General features: G+C 37.4%; 1 protein-coding gene across 1 annotated transcript in view; it reads right to left on the reverse strand.

The window, feature by feature from the left end:
• Positions 1-24,364, reverse strand: part of STK39 (serine/threonine kinase 39) — a 79,642-nt gene that overhangs the window by 49,211 nt on the left and 6,067 nt on the right. The window contains exons 2-10 of the mRNA XM_041403423.1: positions 14,466-14,578; positions 9,440-9,548; positions 7,975-8,116; positions 7,540-7,595; positions 5,811-5,920; positions 5,611-5,712; positions 5,292-5,425; positions 1,968-2,016; positions 1,795-1,860 (exon numbers count right to left, since the gene is read on the reverse strand). Coding sequence (XP_041259357.1) covers positions 1,795-1,860; positions 1,968-2,016; positions 5,292-5,425; positions 5,611-5,712; positions 5,811-5,920; positions 7,540-7,595; positions 7,975-8,116; positions 9,440-9,548; positions 14,466-14,578 — 881 coding nt within the window. The remainder of the gene's footprint in view (positions 1-1,794; positions 1,861-1,967; positions 2,017-5,291; positions 5,426-5,610; positions 5,713-5,810; positions 5,921-7,539; positions 7,596-7,974; positions 8,117-9,439; positions 9,549-14,465; positions 14,579-24,364) is intronic.

A 24,364-nucleotide genomic window follows, 5' to 3' on the forward strand; every position in this document is an offset into this window, starting at 1 on the left:
TTTAAACAAAACCCCAGAGTTTTATTATTAAAGTATATTTATATTTTATGGTGTTTTAAAACAGCAGCTACATGCACAGTTCTAACAAGTGAATTAAACTTTAAATCCCCAATGAATTTTAATATTGTGTCCTTTTGAAATATAAATAATTTAGCATTTTCAGTAGCTAAAACCCAAATATTTCTCCTATTCATGATGTAATTAAAGACGTATTAATTTGTTTCCACCGCTTTGATTTCATAAGATTCACACCTCTTTCAAATTAGAAATAATTGTCAAAGAAGCAATTCAGAAAATTATTTCTGGTGGTGTACAGCAGGCTATCCTGCATTTCCTTTGCAATTCCAAGTGCTGTGTTACCCAAAGAAATATAAAGTATACGCGCGCGCAGGCATGCGCTCCCAGGCAGTCTCTGAAGCTGACCCGGGGATGCAGCAGCTGGGAGGAGGCACGGCTCTGTCACTCTGGCTGCGACCAGCACGTGTCTGGATCCCTCCTGCGCCCCCGAGGCGCGAACCGAAGCAGCGGACGGGCTTTCTGCGGCTGGATCGCGGTTTGTGTGAGCATTGCTGCCACCGCACGGCCAAACACCGAACTCCTCCTCCTCCCTTGCAGGAGCGAACCTGCTCAGCGCGACGCCCCTGCCACAAACCCTCTCAGCAGCCCTTCCTGCTCCAGCCTCTCAGAGCCCACCACCGAGTTCCCAAAATTCCTTCCTTACGAAGAAGATTCAAAGGAACTTGAAGCACTCAGTTCTTGCTGTCTCTTTCAAATGTGAGCCACCAGCTGTGAGAACATTTGAGTGTTGTAGAACTATGCTAAACCAAAGACAACAGAAAATGGTGCAGGTGCTGGAGAGGGTAGCTGCAGCCCAACTGACATGCAACAAAGGCTGAAAGAGCTCCTTTCCTAAAACAGCCTCCTCAAAACATCTCCCCAGCAAAGCCTGCTTTTAGAAGGCTGGACTCAGCACACTACTGTGTCTGTCACCTGCAGAGGCTCAGCAGTCTCTGAGCAGGCACCTCATTCTGAAGAGACATGGTGAGTTAAGTCACAAGAGAAAGGGAAAAGGGAATTCAATAATTTTTCACACACAACAGGAGTCTACATTCATTCCTGTTTCTTAGCTCTTATGAACAGCAGTTTGCTTCATATTTAAATATTTTACAACACTTACCTGTTAGGAGTCACTATTTTTTTTATTCTGCTGCACGTGACTTGGTAAGCTCATTTATACAAGTGCCAAAGGCACCAAAGAAATACAAGCATATGCCATAGCTGTGGGTTTAACTCTGCCACCTGTGGAATAAAGCTCCACTGGTCTGAAAAACTCAGCAGCACTCTTCAGAGTGCAGTTTTGACCTGACTTTTTGGGAATAACATTTGAAATAACCCACAGAACCAGGCTGTTTCCAATAAATACAATTTAAAGTATCTTCACCTTTTCTCTAGGTGATCAATGAAGATAAGAACTGTGCAGTTTATGAACCTATGTGTTTGCAGTCACCTTTTTTCCTCGCAACTACCTCACATATAGCTTTCTAAGAGGAAGTGAGAAAAAAATCATATCAAGTATGACAAACATCATGTATCATTCTGACAAGGTCAGAAAGGAAGTAAAAATGTTTCAGGGCTTCCTAGAGAAAACAAGGCTGCAGAAACCATTCATTCAACACTCACTATCTTTGAAGGACTACATAAAAAGTATGGCTCAGTAACTAAAAATGTAAGGCAACTGAGGGGTCCCTGCTTTATCTTCCACACCAGTCAAGAAAAATATGTGAATGCACTCACCTTTTTTGCTCTTTGTGCTATATTAGGTGTTCTAGTGAGAAGCTTTTCAATCAGGTATTCTCTATTCTGCAAAACCAACATTGGTTATGTTAAAAATCGATACAAGGAAAGAAACACATTTCACATAGATTTTAAGGCAGAGCAAAATTTACTCATAGGGTTAAACGTTTTACCTTGGCTTTCTGGAAAAATTTGCATTTTAAAAGTTCTGCTGCTGTGGGCCTGAAAGATCAATAATAAATTAGAACAGAAAACAAAGACCCCTCAGTGAATACAGTACAAGACGTTAGTTAAATGGTACGTCTCTAATACTTTTGAATTAGTACTGTATGAATGGGGAATGAATGATCATAGCTACTGAATTAATTCACACAAACTCACTTACCACACATGAAAAAAATTAAGCCTCTCTATGGCAAAAATACCAAAAAAGAGAGAAAAAAAATCAGTCTCTTAAGCTGCCAATTTCCCCCCTTTTTTGTTCAACACAAATTAATTTAACATTTAAAAAAAACAAATAAGACAAAAAAAACAAAAAAAAACCAAAACCACAAAGGCAGGTATTGCTTTCTTCCCCAGATGACTCTATGAATACAACTAAAACTTTGCTCCACAGCAATAAAAGCGTAATTACATTTTCCATACAGCAGCATCAGTACCTCCTATTGGCATCCTTTTACCTCATTGATGTCAGCAGATATTCTCAAGAAACTATACTGATACTATTAACAAAGAGTCATTAGGATGATCTTTCAATCAAACAGACAAATACAAACCAAAACAACAGCCGTAAGGTAAAAACTGACACACTTCATTCATTTCACTTGCAGTTCTGTTTAAGTTTGTTTCAGCATTTCCAAGAGAGAAACACCATCTCACAGCTATCAAAGTGATTCCAACAGCAGGTTTTGTCTCCCTAGATTCAGGGATCCAAAAAGCCACTTATCTAGCCAAAGCCAGACTCTGGTACTGAAGCAGACTCTGTAGAGAAAGTGAAGCATCTCTTGGGATGAGATTAAATCCTCCATCATTTCCAGTAGGAGCCCATACCACCATCCAGGACTCATTTTGACACAGCTAAATTTAGGGAAGTCAATATCTTCAAGACTCATAATTTCTAAATAAACACAAGAAACATCTGCTCTAGTTTTCCATTTGAATTCCAGCAAGAGATTGAATATAGAAAAAATTAGGTAAAACATTGAGAAATCTTCCATTTGGAAAATTTCAGTCTCAAGAAAACCTCAAAAATCTGACCTAGTTTATTTCTTTGAGGACAGATCTGTAAAGTAAGTGAGCAAAAGAGTAGTAGTAAATAGTCTGTATGTATATATCGGTTCATACTTGCAAGGAATGATGAAACAACTTGACATTAACAAAAAATTCAATTTAGACAGACAGTAGGTTCCATAGAGCACGTAGTTTTCTTTACCTCCAAAGCACCAAGCTCTACAATAAAGCAGTTCCAATCAGTAGTCCTGTGGAGACCACCAGACTTGGTAGTAATTAATACATGTATCTCGGTTGAGCAAAACGGAAGGGAATAGTATTTAAAAGAAAAACCAGCTTCTGTGCCAAAGTTTTAAGTTCTCAAAGTACAGTACCATCACATCTCATAACACTTAAAAGCTACATTTTAGTAAAGTTTTATCCAAACTAGTGTTCTCCATTCCTCTACCATTAATTACAGCAGACGCTTCTGAACTGGTCTGGACATGCTTTCTGGCCCTGTTTTTCCACACAAGCTGCAACAATGAATTGCAGCTGTGGACTGTGAGCAGCATCCTTGGCACTGGGGAGAGAGAAACACCCACAGAGATCCCAGAAAGAAAAACGTCATAGACTGAGACAATAGCAGTGCAATGCCAATCCTAGAATTTGCCACAAAGAGCAAGGACTTCTCCCACAACTGACATAATGGCTGCTGGAGGGATCTCCATGCAAAATTACATCCTGGATTCTAAGAAATATGATGACCCCCCACTATAAAAACAATTGATCTATACCTGTTTCTATCTGAACATCTATTTGCTGGTCTAATTGTTCCATTCAAGGCAATCTTGAGTATGAAGGTATTGCATGTGTTTTAATAAATGTATAAATTTAAATAAGTACCTTAAACACTGATGCCTTTACTACATGTCAGGTAACTCAACATTATGTATTCAAGGAGACAAGGAAAAATCATTTTATTTACTTCTCAATACTTGATACCACTTTAATCTTGCCCTGAAAATTACTAGATACAGGAAACTAAAAGAAGATGGATTATGAAGAGCTTGATTATCCATTATTATTATTATTATTCCTATCTGTAAGCAGCTAAACTGCAGTACTAAGCTTGAAGCATCAAGACTTGCTACTAAGACCATTAAGGGTAAGGGGGTTGAGAATCTGAAAGCATCATTGAGTGAAAAAAGTGTTTTCAAGTTTGAGAATCTGAAAGCAGTAGACAAATGATCATTGAGTGAAAAAAGTGTTTTCAAGTATTTCAAGAATAAAGACGTAGCCACAATCTTTGTTGTTAATTATACTTGTTCTCTAGTATTCCTGCTGTCACCTTTTCAATGTGACTCCCTACAACCATATCCTGGACTCGAGCTAACATTACATCAGTAATGAAGTACACACCATAAATGACACACACAATCAGGATTGCTCTCTCAGAACAATCTTTCCCCAAAAAGAGTAGCTCTGAAACTCTAGAAAACAGTGATATACTAAACACCTTAGGAAATAATGCTAATTAGAATGTGCTTCTTACAGTTCTTCAGAAAAAAAAAAAAGCCTCCAAAAATGATCTGCATAAAAATGAATAAATAAACTAATCATTCAGGGAACTTGGGATCTCAACAATGGTTTTGAAATAAATGTTTAATACTTGCATCGCCTTGGCTATTTAAAAAACACAGCAAGAAAGAACAAACAACAAAGACACCATGACATGCAGTTCCCTACATAAACATAAGGAAAATTCAACAAACTTGGACCCCCTAACTTTACAGTAAAAAAAAATACATCTTAGTAAGCAATTTTCTCTGGATATATCCCAGTTAAAAACAACACTAAGTTTATGTCACACAATAAGAAAAATCAACATAAAATTATTCACTTTTAATTTCTTTTAAAGGCCAAGAGAATTATACATTTGTTTACCAACTGTTCTGTTGCTCAATCTGAACAGTCTTGCTAGACTTGTGCACAGTATCAAGACTTATATCTTATTCAGATGAGAAATGAAGATGTAGAACAAGGACTCTTATTTGACCAACGTTTAATTCAATACTGTGTTTAAATATAAATACATTAGGTTAACAATCAGAAGAAGTAAACTTAAGGAACAGTAAAAAGGTAATTTCTTCTCCCCAGAAAGAGGTGACTGAAGGGCTGCTACTTACAAAATTCAAACCATACACTTAAAGATTATATCACTGTAACTTAAAGTAGTCCACATATTTTCAAAAATAATTATATTTTGCATGGCAGTAGTGACCTACCTTTTGGAAGGATCTTTTTGAAGGCATAATGAGATTAGTTTTCTAAAGGATTTGCCATACTTTTTCATCATCTCCTTGTCTTCTACACCTGTCTCTAAAGTGGGAGGGTCATTTTGAAGCGTTAGCATTAACACCTAAAATAAACCCAAAAATGAGGTGTCATAAGCAAAACCAATTTGAAATTTAGAAATTAAAAGAGAAAAAATACTCCACGGAATACATCTATTTAGATACTCTGAGTTGCTATTGAATAGTACTAACTATCTAGCAGCATTAATAATACAACTAACAGCATTAACAAGTACAAAGTGATTGTTACTTTCATAGGAGGGTATTTGTGATAAGGTGCTGCTCCTGTTGCTAACTCAATGGCTGTTATCCCAAAACTCCACATATCGGCCTTGAAGTCATAACCTCGCACCTGAAACAGAAGCAGAAGGGAAAACCAAGGTGGTAATGTCTCAAGTTCCAAAATTAAAAGACAAAATGTTTTAAATTTTTGATTAGCATTAGAAATACCTGCTCCATTACTTCAGGGGCCATCCAACAGGGAGTACCAACAAATGTTTTCCTTACTTTGTTACGAGTTACATCACCTCCAGTTGCTAAAAATGCACTAACACCGAAATCTGGGAAAGAGGAGAAAAGTTGAAATCTGTTAAACTGCCAGTAACAAAGCAAAAGTTTTACGTTTTAGAAATAAAGTCAGTTCCTGAAGGAATGCTTATAGAAATTCTCCATTGCAAATCTGACCTTGGCTCCACAGCATGCTGCTCATGAAATGCTATGGAATAGAAGGTGTAGCTTTATCAGGGAAATCCACACTAAAACATCCTCAAGTTTAACCTCCCAGTATGTGTCTTCCTGGATAAAGTTGCAAAGGACTCCAATACATCTGTCACCTAGGGTTTTCAAATATTCAATTTGTGCCAAGGTTTGCATCTGCTCTTGTTCAAAGACAAGGAGCTTCTTCTGCATAGCAACTAAGTATGAATGTGATTTGAACAAGAGAGAATACTATAAGTAATTTCAATTCTTACGGGAATTTGACAAACTAAAGACAACCAGAAAAGCCGTCACTAATATGTACTTAATAGTATACCAGGACATGAATAGCTTTTTCAAACTTTGAAATAGGAAAAAGAAAAAAAACAGGCTCATTGTTCTGTTAACCCATTACTACATCAATGACAGCTCTATGGGAGAGGCAGGCATGTAAGTGGATGAAAGAGCAGGTTCCCAATGTATGTAGAAATACTATCAATTTTGAATGGAGCTATATGAAGAGTATTTTCAACTGTACTATTTACAATCCAGTTATACTGAAATTTCACTACAGACTTCAATTTATTCCCTATTGCTTTCCTGTTGTTACCTGATTTTAAGGTTGAAAAGAAAGCACCTCCAGTAATTACAGAAAAATGTAGTTTTATCACTATTTGACACTGGCATATTAAAGCCCTTAAAATACATGTTGACATGGTACTTCGAAAGCACTCTTTATATAAAAATTACAATTTGTATTACTGAGGGCTCTCAGTGCCCAGTCAACCACTATCAACTGTGGAAGGCCTGGCAGTGTGCTGGGGGAAGGAGCAGGTATCACCACCTGCTCCCATTGTTTTCCAGATAATCTGGTACTAGCCTGAGGAATGGGATATGAGCCTTGCTCTTAGGAGACCAAATAATTCATTTCTTACAGACTGCAGCTCAAGAAGCACATCAGTGCAGAGGATGTTTAAGATGCTAAACTGTATCCAACAGATACCACTGCCAGAGAAATGGCAGATATGTCAAAAATAATTCTCAATGAGATTTATCTCTTGCATCTCAATGACTAGTAAATTTATAGTCAAAGTCCTTATGAAGGACAGTACACACATATTGTTGGATCCCCAAGAACTATTACAATTACTTGCAGCAAAAAATGAAATTAACAGAAATATCAGCTTCTACCATTTGCAAGCTGTTTAAGGTGCATGGGTGAATCAAATGGAAACATTAAAAGGACATTAGAAAACTTCCTTATATATTTGATGGGACATAGAGAAATACTGAATAATTTCTGAGTCAAGTATCATTAATCAAAAATCCTGAAATCTGAAAGTGGGTAACTTGTGGCTACAACACCCCAAAAGGAATAGTTAAAAGCCAACTGAAAAACTTTTCCCCTTGATACCAGTTGCCCCTGATCCAGCTGCAACTACCTTCTGCTTTTATTTATTCATTCCTCTATCACCACCATTACCTGCTATTTGTACAGAGCCATCCTCACCCAGTAGAATGTTGCCAGCCTTCAAATCTCTAGAACATACAAACAGGGGTTAGCATGAAAGTGCATACTGCACATTTTATGCAAGCAAATAAATATTGCACACTGAATAGTTTCACAAGATAGCATTTTCAAATTTGAAACAGAAAAAGGAAGCTGAGGTGTAAAATGTAATTTAATAACTTTAAAACAGAGTGTAGAACTCAAGCTCTAAGGAATTTTCACATATAAAAAGACCAGAATTCAGCTCAAGCATAAAGAAGCAAAATTCAGGGATAGATTTTAATAAGGTATATATTTAAGTTCAAAGTCTGGTTTACCATCTTTTATAAACACAGTCTCACAAACTGAAAGCCTTCAACAAGCTACAGTCAATTTTGAAAATGCTTTTCACTATGTATATGCTCCTACCTGTGAATTTGCCCATTCCTGTGTAGATAGTCTAAACCCTCCAAAACTTCTTTAAGAATTGTTGCTATTATGGGTTCTTCAAGCACACCATTTTTGTGCTCTCCTCTGTTGACAATATACTTTATTATATCAAGCATTGAACCTGTATTATAGATCCAGGAGAGAAAAAAAGCATAAACAAAGCATTATCACATCAGATTCCTTAGAAAGCTGTATTTCTTAATTCTTTCTATGCTAGTGCAATTTCAATCTTTGCATGTAAGTGTAAAAGCTTCATGTAACTAGCTCTTACAATAAAGACCACTAACCCATTCAAACGAGATACAGAGCACTGCTTTTTGTCAAAAATACAGTAACACTTAATGATCCATTAGAAAGATCTGCTAACACTTGCAAAGCAACCACTAATTAAAAATTCAGGAGTACCCCATATTTAAACAGATATGTACTGCAAAGGTCTTGGGTTATTATCCACTTTAGATCATGGTTCATGTATTCACAATGTAAACACACAGCTGCAAGACTGGAAGGAGACAAATGCAAACAAATTATAACATTCCCAGTGACACACAGTTTGACATTGAACCTCAGTCATTATACAATTCAAGGCTTTTAATGGAAACATTTTGTCTTTATCCAAGCACTATTTGACAGCTCACAGTAAATTGCTGTCATGTATCACTTGTTTCTCTCATGGTCTATGCTTGCTTTTGCTTGAACTGACCAATTCAACCAAATGCAACACAAGTGCTATGAGCACTTCCCCTCCTTGTTTTCCAGCATCATGGTGAAGCAGCCTGCTGCCATCAAGACTAATCTTGAACAACATCGTGTAACAACCAGGAACATCACATCTTATTCTGGGGCCTCTGTTTTCTAAACTACAAGCACATTAAGTTCAGTCTCCTTTTTCCTCCTCCAGAACTAAATAAGAATTTTATACCAGTAACCATTATCATTAAAAAATGCAATGAGTGTTTGGTTAGCTTAAGCAATAAAAAGGATTCAGTATGTGTAATACTTGGCCTAGGATGGATCTTGCTTGAATAAGGAATGAGTAATACTCATTATGAAATCAGATATATATGCATTTTTATAAAAATACAGAGGATTCTAGAGAAACTCCATAAAAGATCACACTGACAGAATTGAATTAATTTCAATCAGTTTTCCCTACACAGCCTTAATACAGAACTTTAATAAACTGGTTCAGAATGAAAATTAAATTCTGTGTATATACTATATTTCAGTAATTCTTAACCTGTCCTATGAATATAGATATACAAACTTCGTAAGCTTGCACATTCCTCCTTAACATGCCTACATCTCGAGGTTCATCCTATGTAGTGTCTAGCCCTTTCTCATTAGTTAGTTTAGCTCAATGTACTCACAGGTGGTACATTAGCAAAAAAAAAAAAAATCCTACAAGTGTCTTGCAGCTAAACAAGTAAAACCAGTAACTTACCCCCACTTAATAGCTTCATAACCAGCCACAGTTCATCCTTCACCACAAAAGATGTGTAATAGGTCACCACATTAGGGTGATTGCACTGACTCATTGCTTGAATTTCTTTCTGTAAGAAATACAAAGGCCAAAACAACAGAGCCAGCTATCAGTTTTGCTAATATAAAGTTTAATTTCCAAAGTGAAATACTATAACAGAACTAAAGTATGTACAGAGTATGCATCAAGGCATTAAAACATTTCAATTTACCTAAAGATCTGCATGCAAGAAAAACCATTATTGCTAAGAATATGAGGGAAGTTTGGTCATGAGATACAGGCATAGCTACATCACTTTTCTCCTGAGAACAGCAAAGAAATTACTGTTAAAGTCTCAAATTCAGAGTAAACAATGAAGAATGAGTAGTCTCCAAGAGCTGAAGATGTGGGTACAGGCTGGACAACAAAATGCAAGGAAAGGTCAAACTTTACTGCATTTTCTGTTCAAAAGGGATATGAAGAGTAGAATGGGAACAGGTAGGAAAGGAGGAGGGAAGCCGTCGAACAAAGGACACAGCACCACTGGCTCAGCTACTGTGGGACAGACAGGTAGACACCAGAGCCACACAATTAAACAGAAATAGAAAAAAGCAATATTACAGGCCAAAAGTCATAGGAAACAATTGACTAGAGGAACCCACAGTCACTAACAGATGCACAACGTGGCACTACCAAGTAACAGCATCTATGACACGCCACAGCTGTACACATTAAGAATGACTGGCTTGTGTCTGTTAATTCAAGCAGAGTTCTTTTTCTATTCACTCTTTCACATAATTGTTCTGTAACACCTTTCCAGCCACTCTCATTCTCTTGCCAATTCTTTACATTGGAGCATGAGGCCTCTTCTATACCACAGGGTTTTGCCTCACACCAATTCAAGCTGCCCCAACCCTACTTCTCCCTCTCTACCTCCAGCCACAGAGCCCCGATCCACCCCTCGTGCTACAGCACACGCTCCTGGAGGTTGAGCCAGTCTGGAAGCCAATCCAGCTAAAAAAACTCTTCTTCTTCTCCTCTCTCCCTGAAAAGCAACTGTTTGAGGTGAACTGTTTCTCTCTGACTCAACAGCACTTGTGCAAGTTACGCACTATGCAGGTCCCACTTAGGTTGATTAAAGCTGCCACAAATGCCATTTTGAACTTTAAACTTCATTTTAGCAATTGTTTGAAAGAGGTTTTTTGTTATTTGCAATGCATTCAAAATCACAGCTGGTTTCTAATAAAAAGTTAATTATATGTATTAAAGACTGGGATTTAATCTCATGGTGCTTGTAGGAGACTATTAAAGCCAGGCTGTAGTTTGACACGCATTTCAGCTTGTTCTGCTGTCCAAAGTCCTCCTCCTTAGACAATTTCTGAACCCTGAAACACAGAAGGAAGAATGCCTGGATAATGAATCAATGAGCCTGAATAATAAGAGCAATTTGCAAGATAGCTCCCTGTCATCCCCCAGAAGACAGTAGGTGAAAGACGGAAGACAGACATGTAGAATACATTTCCCTCTCCCAAAAGACATGTCATCTTAAACACAAGTCAAATTACTGCCTCATGTTCTTAATTCAACTACCCATTCCAAACCTTAACTGTAACTCCCCCAGTCCTGGTTACTATTTCATTTCTTACACTGTTTTATTATTTTCCTATGCTGATAATATAACAGTGACTCAAAAAAACAGCTGACACCACTGGGCAAAAATACATCTCCTCTCTTTTTCTCAGACATTAATAATGCAGAAATGTAACTAATTGGCTGAGATAAGCTTCACTATCTTTAACTGAAAAGTGCTTGGAATATTTTACCTCCCTGCATCAACTCATGGGCAACAACTGAGCTACCACAGTAACCATTGCCAAAGGCACCTTGCGTCTCAGCTTTCATGATTTTTTTTTTAAAAAGTCTTCGCAAAACAAAAATAAACAAACAGAAAGCACCTCATGAGAGATAAGGGATGAAATTTTAGTCAGGAAAGAATGAAATAATTTCAGACTTGCGGTTCTAGAAACTCCTATCACAAACAGAGTAGTAAGCCTCCACAGTCTTCATCTGTTTGGCTGTGGCCCACAACGTGCACAGGTGAGAAAGAAAAGCATTCACTTAAAATACACTGCCAGAGAAACAGCTTGCAGCAGAGCATTCAGGAAAAAACACTGGAGCTTTCTTCACAATTATGTCACCTCAGACATTCAACAGCAGCAAAGAAGTAACAGCAATTTAAATCTCTCCCTCATCCCTCTCTTCCCCCTGCCTTGCACTAGCACGGGCATTTGCGCGCTTCACCAGGCAATATGCCCAGGTTAAAAGCTAACCTCCTTCAGCCAGGTTATTCCTGATCCAGTTTCACAGAGCAGCTGCACAAAAATGTCTTTCAGCCTAAGGGCAGGTGGGTGACACAGTTAATAAGCAACTGCGAGACAGCTCCTTTCTGTGCGGAGCTGCCGCAGCCAGGCCGGGCCCGGCTCCCGCTGCCCAGGAGGTGCCGCCGCCGCGCGGGCCCGGCCCCGGGGCCTCCTCCACACAGCCTGCCTCCGAGGGCAGTCACCGCAGAAACTAAAACAGCCTGGAAAATCCCTTCAACCAAACACCCATTCCACAGAACAGTCTGGAGTTCGTGGACTTGAAGGTTTGATTGTTCTAAAAAACTGGAGGTAAAAGAATGGGGAGGATACCCATCCAGGACAGTACTAAGGACAGGACTCTCCTTGGCTTAGGGGGTAAAGTTACACTTAGGTTACAATAGTGAGAACACAGAACATTGCAGGAAACAGAGTATCGAATTTCAGGAGTTTGGCAGTTTGTGTAACCTCAGTAATATTTAAACTCCCTCCCACACTGCCTTTCTATTTTAATTGACACTGGCCCAAATCCTAAGCCTGCTTGCATGGGTTGATGCATTTCCACTTCTCTGAAGGCCACACAGCTGAGAATTTGTGAAGGGTGCCTGCACACAGCATTCATAAGCACTCTGCACCATCCTTCTAAAAAACAGCGTGTTCAGAGAACAGACACTTTTAGAACATTCCTGTGCCACAAAAACTGTTTCATCAGAAAAATAAGTGATTAAAAACTGATAAAACTCAAAATTTTTAGACTCAAATTCTGCCAAAACCACAAGAACATTTTAAGTACTATTAACTGAAATGAAAATGTTAGTACATTTGTAACACGAGTTTTGAAGGTCAATTATGCCTTTTTCCACAAAAAGTCTCTATTTTTCAAACAAAATTTTAAAGTTTCTCAAATAGAACTGAGTCATAAGTATACTGAACCTCACAGAACAAAGTTAATTATGTATGTGTACGCATACACATATGTGTACACACTTCTATAGCTCTCTTAACCAAGAACCAGGAAAATCCCAATTCATGTTCAGATCAAAACAGATCAACAAATTAAAGAAACTAAAAATCTGAACACAGAAAAGCAGAAATTGACTTATGTTATAAAATAAAACAGATGGTATGGACAGTTGTCTTTGTACCAAAATAAAGCAATAAAGGACCAAAAATTCAAGACCTACTGCCTCATTTGACAGACAGTGGAGACATGTCAACAGTAAAGACACTCAAGCATTTGGCAAGGTAACTTTTTACAAGCTTGTAACTAACTACAATCTTTTCTCCAGACCACAAGAATTTCTCTTGCAGACTTCTGGCAGTTTTGTCTGGTTTTGCTTGTTTGCTTGTAACATTTTAATTCATAATTCCCAGTATTAGTTCAAATTCTAACCAAAAATTTCCAATTCTGACCAATTTATCTTACAGTTATTAGTATTTATCTTTTTATAGAAATGTTCTTTGGGGACTGTAGCTGTTAACACATCATGCACAGCATCTCACCTTGGGCTTAAAGACAGTTCAGAATTATCTTTTGAGTTTTCAGTTGACAGAATTCTCACTACCTCAGAAGTAACTTCCACTACCACAATCCTCGTAAAAAGCACAACAATGTCGCATACAAGCGGTCACATAAACTGAAGGTGAATGCCATCAATCACCAGAGGAAGAGCATTTTGGGTCCTCCACTGTAAAAAAGCCATTTTATCTGAAGAAACTGGATGGACCATACCCTCTGTATCAAATTCAAGATATCTTTTGCACTGGCAATTCCCTGCTGGGGAGATCATTTCCTTCAGAGGCAGGAATTTCTGCATTAGAAAAAGCCCACAGTCTCTAGGCTGTAGTATAACCTGTGGAACAGAAGAGAGTGTTCTCACTTTTAGAATGGTTTTGTGTCCTTCAAATCTTGTTATGCTGCCTATACATAAACACACATTAGTCTTACAAGCACCTAACTAGGAACATTAGAAAGCAATAGGTTTTGTGTTTCAATAATTCTTTGTGAATTTTCTGTATTGCCATAACCAGCGCAGAGGAAAAACTCTTGCAGTTCCTTTATAAATGGCTTCTTACAGGCCCCTTTCTTCTCTGATCAGTGGCCCAAACAAATAATATTCTTCAAACATTCTTGATAATGTTTGTGTGTTACCAGCTTTAACAAGAGTTTCCTTGTGTAGATGGCAGGGTAGCCATTCCTCCTTTTCTCCTTAAAAGTTACCATTATGAAATGGTCCAACATGTTTTCGTGCTTTAGACATTTTAAGAAGACCTACTACATTTTTTCTTCATGCTTTTAATCAGTGTTTAACCAAAGGAAAATGTATTTTTCCTCAATATTAAAAAAGACAGACAACCAGACAGTAATCACTTAAAAACTGAGCTTCCAGAAAACAAGAGTTTAGGGTCTTCCCACAGTTATCCCAAGCTGATTATCCCAAGATTAAGTTTGCATATGTAATTTTTGTGACATGAAAAAATATGCATTAAAAATTATATCTTTAGGGAATAGTATAATTATTTCAGATTATTTTCAAATCCTTCTCTCATATCCTGCATAAAATTCTACCCTCACTCTTGGACCAAGCTAAAAACAGAGCCAAAATAGAAGGTAAGTCTCCATGTAACATGCTGCCCCTTTATTTACTTACAAGTAATTCATCCATACTGGTTTGGCATTTTTCTAAGTTGATCCTCTTTATTGCTACACGTTCTTGCCTGGGTTTGCAGAGCGCTGCCTGGACAACTGCTGTAGCACCACTACCTGAAAAAGGGCAGAAAAGGAACAGTCTCAGAGATTAACAGTTTAACAGATGAGTTAAACATGTGACCAGCATGAGAAGCCCATACTGACAAAGAACTTAAAAGCTGCTGTTTATCCTTTTTCAGTGCTTTCTCCACATGCATACCTTTACACTAGCAAGACACCTTTCATATGTCTCAGATGGAAAAGAAAAACCTGAATGTTTCTTTTCCATACACCACAAAAAATTCCAAAGCCAATGATATCAAATGATGTGCTCATTTATCAAGACAACCATCACCTCAATGCATTTCATAGTTCATTACACTTTTGTCTTTGGATACATCTGTTTTAATCAAGAACATGACCTGCACGGTTGATACATGGAGGGGTGGGTACTGTGAAAGCACAGACAAAGATAAATTGTTAATTTTTTTCCTGTTCTTTTAGGCCAGTCCCTGTTTAACCAGGTTTTTTGTTCCCTTATCCAATGAACAGAAAAAAAATCAGTAAACTGTACATGCCAGATCTTCTACAGTTCCACCAATGTTCATGCTCATTCATCACAACTGGACTAACACCCTTCAAAGGAGCATGCAGATCCTTGTGAAGAGCATAGGAGCACAAGTACCACACCAACAGTGAGAAGATGCAGGTTACTGAATGGCCCAGCAGAGAAAGTCACTCATGTTTACTCGGCATGCAAATCACATATGGTCACACAACCACACTGATAACAAAGCCCAGGGAAATGAACAAATGTGGGGGAAAGAAATAGAATAATTTTCTCTAGAATGCTTTATTTGTGAACCACAGGAGTCAAAGGCATTGTTGCTTCTTTTATCAGGCACCCACTAGCACTGACCCATTGCCTCACTAAATAAATGAAATGATTGCAAGTAATATTCAGAAGGAGTTTTGCTCAAGTTGCACATCTTGCTGCCACATCAAATATAACAATGTGTGCTTCCTCAAATAATTACATTGTGCTCATCCATGCAGTAATCTAAAAGCTCCCAACAAGCTTCTATCCATAAGTAATATTTCAATATAAATTATGAATTTCTGGTAAGTCATTTGAGCAACGTGTTATATTGGCCTGCTTATAAACTATGTTCTATTTATTTGGCATGTCCTAGATGAATACAAATTGTGAACAAAAAGCCTTTTGTTGTCAAGCTCTACAAACGTGGATTCAGTTACCAGCCGACTTAAGAACAATTGAGAGCTTTTCCCTCTGCACATCTGAAAACAGCACCAACAATACCTCATGACTGAAAGTTATTGTACATGTTTTAATTGCTATTTGCTTAGCTATTTTCATGTATTGTTGGTTCACACGATGTTTTCACTCAAATCACAAAGCTTTTTAACTGCATATGAATTTTGTGTCAAAATCCTGAGCTCATCTTCAAAAAAAAAAGACTCTTTAAAAAAACCTCAACAGGACTAACTAGTCATGTTTCTGCAGGATGTGGTCACAGACAAATATTGACATGTCCTGTTCTGTCTGCTTACAGAACAAAGCCTTTAAAAATTCCAATAATGTAGGTAATAAAAGAATTAAGAGATTTTAAAAATTAAATAAGACATCCCAAGGAAGAAACCACCAAGTCAGCACAATTCAGCTAAGGTAAGACTCATATACATCACTTTAATGAATTTGTCGTTCAGTAGACATCAAGACACAAATACTCTCATTACTTTGGCTACACAAACGTACATTGAAACAGGAGAAAGAGTATTTTTAGCTATTAAGTATACAGGAAAAAAAGATCAGATTTTCCTTATGTATCTTTTTCATCTATGCCAATAGTTTTATCTACTTGTAGAAAACAACCAAGATCTTTGCTTTTAAAATAGATTTGTATACAAAAGCCTCAAAAAAGACAAACAAAATAAGCACACAGAGAATTTATTCACCCAATGCCAGGATAAAATCTTGACTACTTCCTCAAGTTAAATGACAGCAAATAACACTTCAAAACATTTTGGAAAAATTAAACTACAAAAAAAAAGTATACTTTTCTGTGTTTTCTTCTCAGACAAAGGTGACTTGCAATGGGATGTTCTTCACCACATTACTAAGATGTGCTGACAATGCAAAAAGCTTTTTAGGTTTAGAGTAAAGCCAATATACCTAGTTTCTTCTTTCTTCAGCTTTTCTAATTCTTTACACAATACACTAGCTTGAGAGTAAAGTCAAATTGTGCAGTCTTCTCAGTTGGACCTACGTACATATAAAACCTGCTTGGAAAAGCAGTTTCACATACTGAAGCAGGAGCCAGAACTGAGTAGCTATATGCCTCCTTCCTCTTAAAGATGTTCTCTCCTTCTCTGGCTCACAACGTGAACAACCAGGGATAGAGATAAGGAAAACCTGCAGCTTTCACATCTGGTCAAAATGCTCCTTTTGTCTCATCTACTAAACAAGGAGAAGTGTGAAGTGTTCCATAGGAGCAGCTATTAGAGACTACCTAAATAAGCATTTCAGTTGAGAGGTAACAGAATACAGAAGTAATGCACTATCATACAGTGAAACTGAATTGTCACAGACAACCATTTAGCATAAGAAATTAGGATCACAGAAAATCATTACATAGAATAGATTACAGTCAATCATTCCTTGTCAGAAGGTAGGGCTTCCTCAGATACACTGAGCCTTGCAAGTCTTCCAAAACCCTCAAAGCAGAGAATACTAACTACAACATAACCAAAACATAGACTGGTTTAACACTCAGTCTCTGTTTAGGAAACTGATATAGTATAATGAAAGCTCAGGTTGCATAAACCATGAAGCCTTTACATCCAGTTTTCTCCCGCAGAACAAAACAAAAGTATTACCCATGGTCATACTAAAAAAAACCCAGCTTTGTAAGAACAATGGGGTTTCCCACTACTAGAAAAGTCATTCTGCTATGGACAATTCTCTTTGCCAATTTCAAAAGTTAGCAGTGAAACAATGCAATTTCAGACCACATCAAGATACCTACTACTCACATTTCACAACAGACAACAGGTCAGTTTCATCCTGTCCTGGTGTTTTTGCTGCCATCTTCTCTAGTGTAAGCACGCCCTTACAGCCAACCTGTCCCTTCATGCTACGGACCATGCACTCCCTACCACCCCGTCCTCAATGCAACAGAGCCACTAGAATTGCTTTTAACCATTGGGGTTCACACAGTAGAAACCTTCTTAAGAGCTACTGCATATAGCCACACCTCACCTCTTCTGAAAGGATGTAGCCTAAAAGCAGTTTTCTGCATTCCACTTTGCACACACTTCACAGACAGCATATAAAAACTCCACAAATACTCATCTGGGATTTAAGCTTACCCGAACAAGTTCCTTCAAGTTGTTCTAAATTTGACATAAAAGTTTTTTTTTTCCTCTCCCCTTTTTTTTTTTTTCAAACATTAATTTAACCCTTGCAGAACCTGACTCAACAAAGAGAAGAAGGATTTTTGACATTTATCTTTTAGTTTTAACTGCTCTCCACTAGTCAAGTCTCAAAAAGACAGTGAGGTGAGATGGTTGGACCATATCACTCACATATTGCACATGCCCACATCCTTCATACAAGGATGTGACACTTAATTTATTCCTTTATTGCTAAAGGTCTGATACTTTCCACTTATCATGGCACAGTAACTGTATTCAAAATCGAACACAAACATTTCTTTTCAATTTTCTTCTTCTCCTTAAAAACAAAAGCCCATTAGCCCATAATGACTCATCAGTCTCTCTTTCAGAGGCTCAGTGTTAGTCTCCACAAACTAAAAAATTTCAGCACAAACCTCTTTTAAAGATCTCTGCAGTTTAGGTCACTCTAACAAAAGAGACCTTCCCCAATACTACACTGGTTCTAATTTCTAAAGAGGAGGATGAAACTTGTTGATAATGGTAAATTTTCTTGTTGACTAGGTATCTTCAGATACCTAGGCTAGAGAACAGTTGCAATTGGAGAAGACTAAACATCTTATCTCAGAATCTATAAAGTCTTACATAGCAACCTGTGCCACCTGCATTTTTGTACACTTCTGCTCCCCCAGCCTACAGAAACCTCCTATTAATATTTAATCTCTCATGACATCCTAGTTCTGAAGAAGGCCATTGATAGTATCTACAGCAAATATTTATGTAGCTACTATACAGTATAACTGCAGGATTCCTTTTGCATGCAGCAGAATGCATTTGTACACAAAAACTGTGCACAAATCTAGATTAGGTTTCTACTCATGAATACATGTGGAGTTTTTTAATGCAATGTACAAAGCACCTGTATTACACACAAGCTTGGAAAGCTATGTTGTATGTCCTGCATGCTGCACGCAATATCGTGTGGCATATTTCCAGCATTACTAAATGTGTTATGGACCAATCAGCCCTTCAAAATATTCCATAGCAGCACTGGCCTGAACTAGTCTCTTCAGTTTCAAAAGAATTAATTCTGTTAGTGGCAAAGCAATACTTTTGGTTAACAGAGAACAAAGAATATTTAATTCCTTTCGATTTCTAAATTTTAGCCCACAATACTCTAGACAACTTTCAATATTACTCGATTTCTTTCATATTACTTCCACTAATTAAAAAAAAATTTATAAATCAGCCAGGTAAAGCCCATTTACACCTCCATACTGAACTCTAAATATTTTTGAAACTTAGCTTCTTCACAGAAAATGACCCATTATTTCCCTTTACATCTTCACATGACAAATACTTGAATTCTTAAGAACTTCATATAATTTACTAACAATTCCTGCCCACTTTGTGTTCTGAATTCATGCTGGGATCAAATCTCTCTCCTTATAGCTTGCTTGGATACTACTTTGCTTATTCTAGCAATTATGACATAATTCACTTAAATACACTAAGTGTTACATTAAATCAATGCCCACACAGAACTGTTGCTTCTGCATTTTCAACATTCAACGATTGATCTCTAACTCCTCAATGAATTTGTTTTGCAGTTGGACATTTAAAAACATTGCCATTATGGCTACAGAACCACTGGGTTACTCAGTTATTGTATTTACCTTTTTGTGGGAAATTAGCTCACACAAAATCTGAGATCTAGCTTATTCCATATTGCTCTTTAAAAGCCCATTGTATAAACAATCCAGAAAAACCTTTCCACATATGCTGTACAGATATTTCAGTGATTGCACAGAAGTAATAAATAGCCCAAATGTTGATGTCAAAATGATTATGCATCACAGAAAAGTTCTATGCAATGTTAAGACAACCTGTGCTAAGGCTAAGATAAAGCAAGCTTCAGCATTAACCAGATATCATATTCTCCATACAGAAGGAAAAAGGCAGGGGGATTCACAATCAGAAATAAACCCCCACATACATGAAAAACAGCCACAGGAGGAAATGACCTAGCTTTCTGAGATATTCTTTGTTATCTCACTAAAACAGCAAAAGAACTGGTTATAACAGAAGTTTTGCCTAGATAAATCACAGAAAATATTTTGAGGTTTGCTGTGATATAGTTCCCTGTCAAATCTGCAGAGGAGAATAAAATTTTCTGCCAAAAGCATGTGAAATAGAACTACTTTCTTGAACACAGGGGGTACCATCATCAGAGTATAGCAAACACGTGTCAATCGCAAACTAATTATTCAAGAAATATGGCAAATTGGAACTGTACAAGAAAGTAGAAATGCTCTATCAATGACCTGGAAAATACAAGTCTTACTTCCCTCCATCAGAGAGCTCAGACACACTGTATTGCAGGATCTCTTCTGAAACATCTTTCTTATCTAAAAAATAATCAGCTATCGTCACCAGCCATGGGTAAAAGAATTTTAAGAGTTCTATTGTCACTGACAAAGGTATTTAAGAAATCCCTGGCTACAAAGTGAAACCAGATATACTTAGATCTGACATAATTTTTTTTAATAGTGACTGTGTTCAGCTTTAAAATGTGATATCAGCCTAAGTGATGGCTTTTTGCTTTCAGACACTTGCTTGTTAAGGAGACTTCTACCTAGAGTCATACAGAGCTCAGGACTTGTCAAATTGATACGATGCCATCAACACACTAAGATTAGACTGAAAAGTCCAAGGATAACCATTCACTATGTTTGGGGCATTCAAGTAAACCTGTCATGGAAATGTCAGCATCACAGCTGGTAAGGAAAACCTAAAAGCAGTTCACTTTCAGTAGGTGTTATTTTCTCCCCGACTTGTCCTTTAAAATAGGTGAGTCATCTAAATAAAGTTGAAAGAGAACTGTCTAGGGAAACCCCCCATTATAAACACTGCTCAAGATTAAATTCCTTTTGCTCTGCTCCACATCTCAATTATCTTCATAAGAAGTTTTATTTATAGGTGAGAAATGTCTATATAAAAAAATCCACAATCATCACTATTTGAGACTTTGGAGTTATCAGAACTGGAATTTGCCTTGTGGAAAGGTCAGTATAAGACTTGTGTGACCCGCAGCCCTGCTCCTGACCACTTGTGAAGTGGCTGGCAGAACTAACGCCACTTTATAAGACAAGCACCCTGTGACTGAATGGGTGATTTATTAATTCCTTTCCCCCCTATTCTAAGGCACTGAAGGTCCTGTGAAACAAGTAGACAAACCAAACAGATTTCTCCTTCCTCTCCCTGCCAGTTTCAAGATTCCTGGGAATCACAGTGATTACTCCCTCATGTACAGTACTGAACGTCCCAGGTCCCAGTGCTGGTGATGAACCCATCACTGGGAAGTACAACAGCATATGGAATACTAGAACTGCCTGTAAGATCAAGCACTTACAAGTCCTGAGTAAGGAGCTTGGACTCAAGCTGCTGGTGTACAGTGAGACGCGTGACCCTTGTGGCCAGTAATGCTTTCATCATCGTCTGCTACTTCTGAGGACTGACTCGTACCTTCCATATCATCTTCCAGTCTAGATTAGGATTGTTAAATTGACACATCAAACAATGCATTGGGTTTTGACCTGATCTGCAGAGAGTTCCAGTCACTGGAAACAGTAAGCCAAATTGTATTAAAAATTCTATGACACTATGCTGGGGCTGCCATGGGATAAGGACAAAAGTGGATGTACAGTACTACACATGAATGTATCCAACAAATCCATGTTCATTCTGCATTTTTCCAACAAAAAGCATGAAAAAGAATGAAGGATACAACTTGATTAAGAATTTATGGATTTTATCTGCCATGTTATAATCCATTCATCCTCACTTGAAAAGAAACATGGATTCTGATAATTTCATTCTCCCTGTTGTTTCATCATCAATATAGAAACTATTATTCAATATACATACAACTCTAAAAATCTGGAAGGCAAAACCCATGCTGAAAATGTCTCTGTATAACTGTGGAAGAACTTGGTATCTAGTATTCACTGCGGAATCAAAAGTTACCTTACCGGGGTACCATCAGAACTCCACAGAACTCCCTTATAAAAATATAACAAATTGAAGATTTGCTATGCTGAGTCAGATCTCCTGCCTAGAAAAATAGCTGCTAAAAAAGAATTGCTATTCGTTTCTGAAGTAGCACTATAAACAAATTCTGGTGTTGATTTAGTCGGCAAATTTTATTGTTTCTCATTTAGTTTGAAAGTAAACACTTGGAATAATTGTAATACCATGAATGCAGAATTTTCCAAGTATTCCGGATGTCACCACATAGTGCATCATTCTCTTCCGAGAATGAAAAACAGCCATCTACCAAAACAAAGGCATTATTGCTACTGTAGCGTCATAAAGATCTCTAATTAATACAGCAGTGTTGAGCTACAAAGCTTCAGCTAGTTCACCCCAACAAAATGTGCCTCCTAGAATTTGAGTCTACTGTGACCACACACTACAAGCAGAAAACTTACCTATTTCTCATATATTGCTTCTCATGAAACAATGGAAGAGTTGGAGCAATATTAACACTATCATGTCATTAAATTTTTATTAGGCAATTCTAATCCAATTCTAATGATGCTCCTATTATTAGTCTGAAGTGGCTTAGACTCTGGAAGCACAAGACACTAAGAGGAATAAATTACAAGCTTAAAAATTCAGTCCCTGTAATAAAACGTCTTCAAAGCAAGAAAGTGAGAAGGAAAAAGCAACTTTATAATTAAATGGCTATGCTTCTGAGTCCAAATACATTGCTTCTCAGAAGTCTAAAGCAATAGCTCAAGTTTATGCTCTTGTTCATATTACTCCTAAAAGACAGAAGCCACAATTAACAAATACACAGTATTTTTCTTGTCAGTTAAATTAACTACATTTCTACCTCTACCTTAAACCAGGTATACTTGGCACATAGATATTCAATATGGATCTTGACTTTCAAGACCTTGAAATACACGATTCTTCTGAAAGGATGATTAGGAACACAGAAAAGCTCCAAATTTTCAGTCTGCTTCTAATTCTAATTTCTCTAAGTGCAGAAGCATAGTTCAAAAGCTATGTAGTGATTATGTTACATCAGCCTACAGGACAGTCTCAAGTTTCATCTATATTTAACTTACAATCAAAATACCTCAGAGGCATTTAGACATCCACAGGAATAATTAGGCTAATAAAATAATTCAGAAATTGTTATTTGTAAAGATAAGAAATTAATGGAGGCAGCTAATTTATCATAGTGAAGTTTCATTTCTTATAAGGAAAAAGTAACGTTTTAGAGAGAATTCTTTCCTCAAGACTTTTATACCATACCAGTCTCACCTTATTCTGCCTGATAATGCTCTTACATTTCTGCTGCATGATCATGTTCTTAAATTCACAAGCTTCAACCATGCAACCCTTGTGTACATCCAAAGACCTTCAAACTTATCAAGAAACAGTGAAATCTAGTAGAGCTGTAAGGATTTCATCCCACTGGAAAGGTTGTGCTGTAAAAGGCAGAAATACGGAAAAATCCATTCATTCAACACAGCTCATTCTTTATCTACACAGGGTAAGTATCAACATATATTAAGTATGATTTTTGGGGGATGGGAGAAACTCACTTTTAATTTTGGGCACCAGAAAATGTCCTAGTGACATATTTTTTTTTCCAAGTGCTGCAAGCATAGTACTCCTCTGCAACCTCTGCTCAGCAGTATCCCAGTGACTTCAACAAACCCAAGAAGTTAACAAGAGTAGCTAACTTAATTTAATTTTTAGGGCCCATTCTTTAAACATCAAAAATTACTATTATTACTGAAATTAAAAAAAAAAAAAAAAAAAGCCTCTATCAACTGCTGCCTTATAGTTCTAAATTATTTTGGAAGGACAAATGGAGGAAGAGAAAGAGAGAACCAAGTACACACAAGAATTAAATATGACCTAGACAAGTAGCCACTATATGAGCCACCCAGATCTCCTGTGCATGGAGAGCTAACTGTGTTTTCCCCTCAAGCCAACCAGAACAGATGTGGTTTTGTTTCCAGTTAACAAAGAGAGGCTCCATTTGACAAAGAGATTCTGGAAAAAAAGCAACTGGTGTAGGACCTAAGAGAAAGTGATTCTTCACTAAAAGAAAAAAAGTAAAGCAGTTCTTAAGTTGTTTCAGAAGAACATCTGACCCAATCTAAAATAGCTCTGCCAGGTCTGAACTTGGTCCCTGCCATCAAAGCACAGTGTTGGTTACAAAAATTAGTTCTATTCTGAAGATGCAAAGCCTTGCTGTTGTAACACTTAGCAAGGGCAAAATCACGCAATCCCTTCAAATTTCTACACGCTCACCAGTAGAGTGGCTCCTCTTGTAACATTCAAGCAAATCCTGTGGAGCCAGGACTTTGCAGGTTCCAGAGGTATTGGGCCTTAACTGTAAGAAGAGCTTGGATGGAAGGGAAA

The sequence above is a fragment of the Onychostruthus taczanowskii genome, unplaced genomic scaffold, assembly GCF_017590055.1.
Source record: "Onychostruthus taczanowskii isolate IOZ18803 unplaced genomic scaffold, ASM1759005v1 scaffold20, whole genome shotgun sequence".
Taxonomy (NCBI): Eukaryota; Metazoa; Chordata; class Aves; order Passeriformes; family Passeridae; genus Onychostruthus; species Onychostruthus taczanowskii.